Source organism: Corythoichthys intestinalis, chromosome 9 (genome assembly GCF_030265065.1).
Source record: "Corythoichthys intestinalis isolate RoL2023-P3 chromosome 9, ASM3026506v1, whole genome shotgun sequence".
In the NCBI taxonomy this organism is placed as follows: domain Eukaryota; kingdom Metazoa; phylum Chordata; class Actinopteri; order Syngnathiformes; family Syngnathidae; genus Corythoichthys; species Corythoichthys intestinalis.
Genome location: NC_080403.1, coordinates 54,852,709 through 54,862,397, shown reverse-complemented (window position 1 = coordinate 54,862,397; position 9,689 = coordinate 54,852,709). Strand labels below are relative to the sequence as shown.

The 9,689-nt window shown below is 35.3% G+C and overlaps 1 protein-coding gene across 1 annotated transcript in view; it reads right to left on the bottom strand.

The window, feature by feature from the left end:
• Nucleotides 1–274: 274 nt before the first annotated feature.
• Nucleotides 275–9,689, bottom strand: part of appl1 (adaptor protein, phosphotyrosine interaction, PH domain and leucine zipper containing 1) — a 38,664-nt gene continuing 29,249 nt past the window's right edge. Inside the window, exons 17-21 of the mRNA XM_057845236.1 lie at nt 9,548–9,584; nt 9,345–9,470; nt 9,139–9,189; nt 6,345–6,434; nt 275–3,251 (exon numbers count right to left, since the gene is read on the bottom strand). Coding sequence (XP_057701219.1) covers nt 3,096–3,251; nt 6,345–6,434; nt 9,139–9,189; nt 9,345–9,470; nt 9,548–9,584 — 460 coding nt within the window. The 3' untranslated portion in view covers nt 275–3,095. The remainder of the gene's footprint in view (nt 3,252–6,344; nt 6,435–9,138; nt 9,190–9,344; nt 9,471–9,547; nt 9,585–9,689) is intronic.

Genomic DNA, 9,689 nt, shown 5'->3' with positions numbered 1-9,689 from the left:
ATTTGTGTATTTTTGTAGCGGTGAAATTTCATGTATTTTAATATTTTAATGTACATTTTGTATTACAGTATTTGCTCATTTTTAAGTGTTTTTTCCCCCAAAATATTTTTGGTCTGCTCACGGAAACTTAGTAAAGGAATATTTACAGTAAATTTGTGAATTTTACATCAAAGGCTGGAAACCTTATTGGAAAAGTCCAATAAATTTAGGAATTTAAGGCTTCTACTGTCAAATATAGTTCAATCAATTAAATATGGTGTTAATTTTTCATATATTTTTAGCCTTAAATTGTGCCACGTGCCTGTTTGGACGTGTTGCGGCACCATTTGTGTTGAATTAGAAATTTTGGAATTTACGCTAATTTGACGGCAAAAATTTGGTGTATATTTGTGTACTATTTAAACATTACTTTGTTCTATCACTTGTGATATTTTCTGGAAATATTTGTGTGTATATTTTTACAGTGGTGCTAAATTTGATTTAATATTTTTTGTATAATATTTTTGTTTAATATTTTTGATTCACATTTTTATCAAAATATACTTTCAGGTCTGCTCCTGGAAACCTATTTGAGGAAAATTTACAGTAAATTTGCAAATTTGAGATTGAATGCTGAAAAACTTTCATTGGAAAATTCCAGTAAATTTAAGATTTTCAATCAATTATATCTGTAGTTAATTTTTTGTGTGCTTTTTGCTATAAATTGTGCTATGTGCCTGTTTACACGTGTTGCGGCACAATTTGTGTTGAATTTTTAAAAATAATTAATTTAAGCTAAGCTAAATTTTTGTGAATGTCTAATATTTAAGGGTTTGATTATTTATGGTATATTCGGGAATAAATATTTTTATAGAGTTTATTTTTGTACAATATTACTATTTGAAGTGAAATTTCATTCAATATTTTTGCATTTTAATATACATTTTGTGTTATTTGCTCAATTTTGTGGGGGGGTTTTCCCCTCCAAATTATTATTTCAGGTTTGCTCATGGAAATTTATGGAAAGTTTACAGTAAATTACACAAATTTAAGGCTGTTGCTGAAGACTTTTTGGGGAAAACTTGTAAATGTAAGAATAATGTTCCTATTGTCAAATATAGTTTCAACCAATAAATATGTAGTTAATTTTTCATGTACTTTTAGGCTTAAATTGTGCCACGTGCCAGTTTGGACGTGTTGCGGCGCCGTTTGTGTTGAATTAGAAATTTGTGAATTCACGCTAACTGATGGTCATTTTTTCCTTATTATTTTGTTCTACTGTTTGTGGTATTTTCCGGAGATATTTGTGTGAATATTTTTGCAGCGAAGTGAAATTGAATATTTTTTAATACAATTTGTATTATTTGCAAAAGTTTTTTCCCCACAATATTATCTCAGGTTTTTTTCCTGGAAATTTATAGAAAATTTGGAGGAAACTTTACGGTAAATTAGACAATTTTAAGGCTGTTGCTGAAAACCTTTTATGGAAAACTTTAAATTATTATTATTAAAATTAAAAATGTCAGAATAATGTTTCCATTGTCAAATATTGTTTCAATCAATTAAATATGTAGTTAACTTTTCATGTACTTTTAGGCTTAAATTGTGCCATGTACCTGTTTGGACGTGTTGCGGCGCCGTTTGTGTTAAATTTGAAATTTGTGAATTTACGCTAACTGAAACTAACATTTTTCCGTATTATTTTGTTCTACTGTTTGTTGTATTTTCCGGAGATATTTGTGTGTATATTTTTGTTGTGAAGTGAAATTTCATTTAATATTTTTGTATTTTATTATATGTTTTATATTATTTGACAATTTTGCCTTTTTTTTCTCCAAAATATTATAGATTGTCTGCTCCTGGAAATTTATGGAAAGTTTTGAGGAAAATTTAGAGTAAATTTCAAAATTTTTAGGCAGTAACGGAAGACTTATTGTGGAAAATTTGTAAGAAAATTTCCAAAAACTTTGCCAATTTTTGATCAAATGCTAGAATCCTTTCATTGGAAAATTCCAGTAAATTTAACAATTTTATATCGATTTGTTTGAGAAATTTTATTGAAAATTTGGATGAATATTTACAATAAATGTCCGAATTTTAGGTCTGTAAGTGAAAACCTATTTCTAGAAAATTTGGAAGAAAAAGTCCAGTCAATTTTAGAATTTCCCTTCTGCAACTGAAGACCTTTTTATGGAGAATTTTAGGTCTAAATTATGTTGGAAAAACATTTTTAGGCCTCTGGCTGAAAGTTTTTGAAGAAAAGTTCGAGGGAAAACAGTTACAGTAAAAATCAGGGCTAATTAGAATGCTGCCAACACCTCTCAGTCCAAACAAATCAGCCGTTAATTCCCGTCAATGGCACCCAACGAGTTTCTCATAACTTTGAATAGCAGATTTTCATCATGAGGACATCAGGAAGCAATCACTGCCAAAAACGACCTCCCAAAACTCTAATATAAGTGATTACTTTACGATGCTAGCCCCCAAATGTTTCAACTGTACAGCGATTGGCCATATTTGCCATAAGATGGCAGCAAAGAAAAACAGCAATGAGGGGGAAAACCTGCAAATTAGCAAACGTTTTTTTTGTAACGCTGGGCAATGATTATACATTTTAATCGCGATTAATCGCATGAGATTAACTGCGATTCATCGCACTGTCATATACATGATGATCTGATAATAAATTCTACAGTAGTATTTAGTACACGTAATAATAAAAAGCCTAAAGACTATTTTAACTTAACCATGCCATTAATCGCAGTTAATCTACTACGATTAATCGCAAATAAAATGTGTTATCATATACCAGCTCTCATTTTCTGCAACATTAGTCTGGACTTTTTCCAATATGTGCCTGTATTAATAATAAAAATAATAACAAAACAGTCCAGGAAGCAGAAAAAAATAAAATGGACGTTTAACCTGTGGATGAAATTATGGAAAAAAATGCATAACGACAAAGTTGGAGATTTATAATGTCGCCAGTATAAAAAGCTTTTTTTTTTATAGGCATCGACTAAAACAAGAGTCAGTGGTGAACTCGATTTTCATCCCCAGGCAGGCGGATGGGCAGGTGTGGATTCCTGAGTTCGTACCCGTTTTTAGCCGCATGGCTAGGCGTCCGACTCGTCTTTCTTCTTCCCGTCTTCCCCGCCGGCGTCGCTGTCTTCCGATTGGCTGTTGCTTAGCACCACAAATTGTCCGTCGGCACCGGAGGGGTTGGCGGGACGGCTAGAGGCGGCGATGAGGCGGCTTTGCTCCTCCAGGTCCTGGACCACAGTAACAAAACACAATGCGGCTTTAAAGTTAACCTTGGACTTTAAGACTTGTGGGGTCTAATAAACCACAATTGTTCTCTTTTACTAAAATATATTATTAGAGACACATAAAATATTGCCATTGATTTGAAAATCTATAATATTTAGTACATGTTTTGACGTACGGAGGGCGCCATGTTTTATGTGCGCAGTGTACGTCACTGTCACTAGACGAACACTACCGGTGTTCTGCAATTCCTTCCTACGCGGAGAGACGTCTAACACATGCGCACATTGGTTAAAAGCGGCAAGTACTTATTGTGTTTTTATTAGGGCTGTCAAAATTATCGCGTTAACGGGCATTAATTAATTTTTTAAATTAATCACGTTAAAATATTTGACGCATTTAATGCACATGCATCGCTCAAACAGATTAAAATGACAGCAGTGTCATTTCCACTTGTTACTTGTGTTTTTTGGTGTTTTGCCGCCCTCTGCTGGCGCTTGGGTGCGACTGATTTTATGGGTTTTAGCACCATAATTATTATTGACATCAACAATGGCGAGCTACTAGTTGATTTTTTGATTGAAAATTTTACAAATTTGATTAAAACGAAAACATTAAGAGGGGTTTTAATATAAAATTTCTATAACTTGTACTAACATTTATCTTTTAAGAACTACAAGTCTTTCTATCCATGGATCGCTTTAACAGAATGTTAATAATGTTAATGCCATCTTGTTGATTTATTGTTACAATAAACAAATACAGGACTTATGTACACAGTATGTTGAATGTATATATCCGTCTAGTGTCTTATCTTTCCATTCCAACAATAATTTACAGAAAAATATGGCATATTTTATAGATGGTTCGAATTGCGATTAATTACGATTAATTAATTTTTATGCAGTGATTAACTCGATTAAAAATTTTTATCGTTTGACAGCCCTAGTTTTTTATTAAGTCTTTTATTACCTTTTCATTTCCTCAAAATACTTTTTTGCATGTGTTTCCCTCTCATACTTTTAATAATTGTGTTTTCTTTCGGTAGATTTGAAGCAGATTGTTGATCTGTTGACCACATTCGTCACATAGCGTATTTGAACCACCCTTATTTGATAAGTTTAAGTATTTTCTTAAGACATCTTTAGTATCTTCTATCTGTATGCATCCAAACAAAACCAGCTGAAAGCGCTCTGGGTGTAAAATTTGCCTCTTGTAGCACATTTCGCCAGTGTAGCACATTTTGGCAGAACACCGGTTTTGTACTACTCTCGTCTCATCTTGTCTTTCGTGTTCATTTTGCTTTTGCTGCTCGTTTTGTGAAATATGGACAGTGCTGTCATGCTCATTAATGTTCCTCTTGGGTTCAAAATGAAAGGGCTGAACATATGATGTTTATGTTACTAGAGCAGTGGTTCTTCACATGTGAATTCACCGAACCCTTTGGATTTAGATAATAAAGCATTTTTTTTCAAATTCAAAACTTATATATCTAAGCTAGCAAGCTAATAATTTAGCAAATTCCCGTTAAAATTCTTCTCTTTTTGAAATTATGTTTTATAAAAAGGTCAAAATTTGAGACCATGCTGCCCATTGGTCTGTTGTAATCCCTCATACCAAGTGCGAGTCAACCTTCCACTGAGCAAACCAGTACCTCCACCCATCAGATCGAGGACTAGCAGTTAAAAGAAATGGATTAAGCCTGTAAATTGGGAGCAAACCAATCCAGAACCTGGCCTAATAAGCACACGAAAATAAGGCTCTGTGACCTTCGCCGAACCCCTTTGACTTACTCACCAAACCCCTGTGGTTCGATCGAACCCAGGTTCAGAACCACTGTGCTAGAGTCATACTCTGGAAGCCCAGCAGCATAGCCATGTGACGTCACCGCCCTACGACGTCGACAACAATGGCGACCTACTAGTTAAACTATTTAATTTACAAATTGTATAAAAACGAAAATATCAAGAGGGGCTTTAATATCAAATTATTCTAACTCATAATAACGTTTATCTTTTAAGAACTACCAGTCTTTCTCTTCATGGTTCCCTTTAAAACACTGCGGCTGTGCACGTGTTGGTCAACTAATCAAAGGAATTGACTGTTCAGATAGTCTATTAATATTATTGTTTTTTTTGTTGTTGTTGTTTTTTATGAGAGAAGTTTTGGACCTAAAAATTTTGCAAATGCCCTTTTTGATGGGGGGGGAGGCACTCTTTTCTAAAAGCTTTAAGAACATACTCGCACCTTAAAAACTTAACTATTTCAGTGCCAATGACGAATAAAGACGTCAAATCGATTTGGACTGTGAAAGCTGGCACAGAAACTTTGTTGCCAGTTTTTCCAGTCCAAATGGATTGGGCGTCTATTACCGTCAATGGCACTGAAAGAGTTCATATATAATGTCGCCCTTATTCGTTTTTATACTTTAAAAAATTGTAAATAAAAAAAGTATAAAACCACTTTTTTTTTTTTTTTTTTAATTGTAACCAAAATGAATACATTTTAATATTTTCAACTTATTTTTATCAGGGATTTTCTTCATTGGATTTAACTTAAAAAACTAGAATTGGATTCGTTCATTGTTTAAATACATATATGTATATATATATATATATATATAATTTTTTTTAAATTCATATTTTAACACTAAATATTCTGTATTTCAATAATTTTTCAAACTGAATTTATTTTTTAATTAATTTAACTAAAAATACTTTTTACACTTATGTTTCAGTTGAAAACAAAACACATTTAAAAATATATTTTTATAAAATACTTAAAAGAAACAGAAGAATAAAATTGTTCATTAAATGTTTTTTATATTTTTATATATATATATATATATATATATATATTTTTTTTTTTTTTACATGAAAAAAGGTAAATATTGTTTAATTTCTGTAGGTAGATGATTACATCTGTAAAGAATCAAATTAAGATATTTGCCAACTTGTACTTTTGTTTTGGGAATTTTTTCTCAACTCTTAGCTTTTGGTTGAAATATTCCAATACACATATCCAGCTGAAATATCAAGCCCACACTAACATAACAGTAAATAAGGTGATTTATATGAGCTTATGAGTTGCCCTATTACCTTCTCAATCTGTCTCTGCTTGCTAAGCTCCTCCTGCTGTTTCTCTTTGGCTTTGTCCTGCTCCTTGCGTTGCTCCGCTGCCTTGCGGTCCTGCAAAAGTCGGTAAAAGCGTTCAAAACGAGACAAGCTAGCCACTATGGAAGAATTATTTAAAGCTACAGCTTGCAATGAAAGCTAGCTAGCGGAGTTGGTTAGGCACTATAGGAATTTTATCGCTGTCTGACGCTTGCTGCCATTAAAGAAGAACAAGTTCAGGCTAGCCATGAAAAAGAAAGTGGATCAACATGCTATGCTAAAGCTAGCGTTGATAGCCGTTGGACCTGAGCTCATTACCACACTACTACTAGGGATGGGAACATATACCTAAACTCACGATACAATGCACCTAAATATGCCAGGGTCATGATTAGGGATGGGAATCGAAATCCGATTCCAATTCGGAACCGGTTCCGAGTGTTTCGAGGCCTCGACATCACAATGAAAAAGCCTGAACGATCCCTTTAACGATTCCTAAAGACGCGTATTGCGTCGTGATGTGTGTTGTTGTCCAGACGCATCAAACTAGCATGGCGTCAGGAACCACTCGCTCCAAAGTTTGACTACACTCACACCAGGAAAGAGTTTGAAAATGAAAGGTTACGACGGGTAAGCACGAGCATTGCAGCCATAAACATAACAATGACAGCACGTAGGTTCAAACGCTCGAAAGTGTGTCTTCACTTCACGAGGAAAAATGACAACAAAGCGACTTGCAGTCATTGCAAGGTGGAGATAACTGCATCGGGAGGGAATACGATTGCGCTGTCCTCACAGAGAGGCTAAGGCTCAGTCCTGGCTATAAAAAAAAAAAAAAAAAAAGTCCCGGCTATACAGCTAGCTAAACTCCCAAATGACGATGCAGAAGACGTTGGTATAATTTGCTGACTTTATTTAAACATCACTTGAAGAGTGAAACTAAGAATAGAAATGAAACAAATCAATTTCGTCCCCAATAACAAACAGGTTTGCATCAACGTAAATCAGCTATGATTAGCTGCTAATAACAGTATGGTTAGCATTCGTTCGCTAGCATTAGCACATCGTTCAAACCACTACACAACTGGATTTAAGTGTCCGATCGCGAGTGGAAATACAACAACAACAACACAAAAGATGATACATACAGGCGTTGCCTCTGTAGATATTAACATTAACAAAGAACGTAGGCTCGTAGAAGTGTTTCCCTCTCTCACTCACTTGGATGCGGCATTTCTTCTTTGGGTGTATGCGCGCTCCATCAGTCCTCAAACTGCGGCCCGCGGCCCAAATACGGCCCGCCTCCACATTTGGTCCGGCCATTTTGAATTTTTTTTTTTTTTTTTCCTCAATCGTGTTATTTATTTTCTGGCCTTTTCCTTGAAGAATTCAGAGAGGGTTATTTGGTTATTATCTATTTAATTAATAGTGTTTTTATGATTAATTATTATTATTATTATAAAGAATAAAGAATCCAGAAAGGGTTATTTGATTGTGGCTTTCTGAAAAACAATAATTTTTTACATTTATGCACTTCTGCAATCGTCACACTTTTTCTGTAACAAACTGACCCCGGCCCCTCATCAGAGAAGGGAAAAGTTATGTGGCCCTCACAGGAAAAAGTTTGGGGACCCCTGCTTTAACACATATTGCCAAAGGCAGAACAAAAACCTATCTGCCAATATATACCAATATTTTTTTATTTCTATTAGATAAATGTTTCAGTAAAATGTTACACATTCTTGTGTATTTGCCACTTATTGCCACAGTTAACATTGAGGCTTTGGGCCTCTTTTGATCTCGTTGTGAGTTTGTAAGGTTGTGACTTCTGAGTAAACAAACTCGATGCCAATCAAAACGTGTGTTCTTTTTCCCCAAATTAGAATCGATAAGAGAATCGATAAAGAATTGAATCGTTAAGCAATATCGATAATGGAATCGGAATCGTAAAAATCCTATCAATTCCCATCCCTAGTCATGATACGACGCATCAGGATATGATAGCAAGAAAATATTTTTAAAAATACTATGTAATAAAAATTCAAAAGTTCATGTTCTGAGAAAATTATTACTTCAGTTACTGTTTCAGTTGTTTCATTAATTGCTAGTTATGCTCTTTACTTTGTTGGTAAGTAATAATTTTAGTTTCGTTTTGAAACTTTTCTTTGACCTGCTATCAACATTTGTCATCCAACGTTCCTCCCAGCATGCACTTCAGCGATACCGATATAAATTAAAATTCAAAGTTCATGTTCTGTGCTAATCATTTCTTCAGTTACTGTTCCAGTTGTTTCAATAATTGCTAGTTATGTTTGTTGGTAAGCGATCATCATTCAGTTTTATGTAGTTACTCAGAACAGCCAAAAGAGGGCAGCAGACTTTTTTTTTTTTTTTTTTTTAAATGTAGTTACATTCATTCATTCATTTTCCATGCCGCTTATTCCTCACGAGGGTCGCGGAGGTGCTGGAGCCTATCCCAGCTAACTTCGGGCAGTTACATACGAGAGGGCAGCTCACATTCGTTGATCTAGGAAATCAGTGTAGCCACAAGACGATAGCGTGATTTGATGTAGTTACATAATGCCGCCACAAGAGGGAAGCACGCTTTATATATCTAGTTATTCGTTCGAGCCACAGTAGGGCAGGACACGTTTCTAAATTTGTAATTACTTAATGCAGCCACAAGATGGCAGCAAACATTTCTAAATTTGTAGTTACTCATTGGAGCCGCAAGAGGGCAGCACACTAGGGTAAAATTTTTGGTAGACCTAAAACTCACCAAGGCAGAGTGGAGCGCAATCTGCTTGGCTAGCTCGATGCTGTCGCAGATCTGAAAGGAAATGAGAATTGGTGTTGTGGTAGTAAATAGAAGTCTGCCTGTCTTAATACCAGCTGCCACTGACGGCGAAAGAAATCCAATGTATTTTGATTGAGAGATTTATATAGAGATAAACAGATCGGACGTCAACGGAAAGAGCCGTCAACCTTTTCGCCGTCATCGTTGGACTCCAGGATGTAGCAGACGGCTCGGCCGGCGGCGTGCAAAATGATTCCCAAAAGCCGCTTGTTGTCCTGATGGGACGACGACTGGAGTACGCTGGACAGAGGAAACTGGCGCGGGATACAAAAAAACAGCGGTTGGAACTCGGGCGGCCACCCGTGCCGAATTCGCGCAGGCGTGGACCCACCCTGAGTCGGGTCACTTGCGTCTGTGGGTCGATGAGTCTGCAGGGAAGAGGGGTGGGGGATTAGTTTTTTTTTTTTTGGGGGGGTCATGATTATTATGTTTGTCCTTATGACACACTGTGTGTAAAAGTAAAAAGTAGGGTT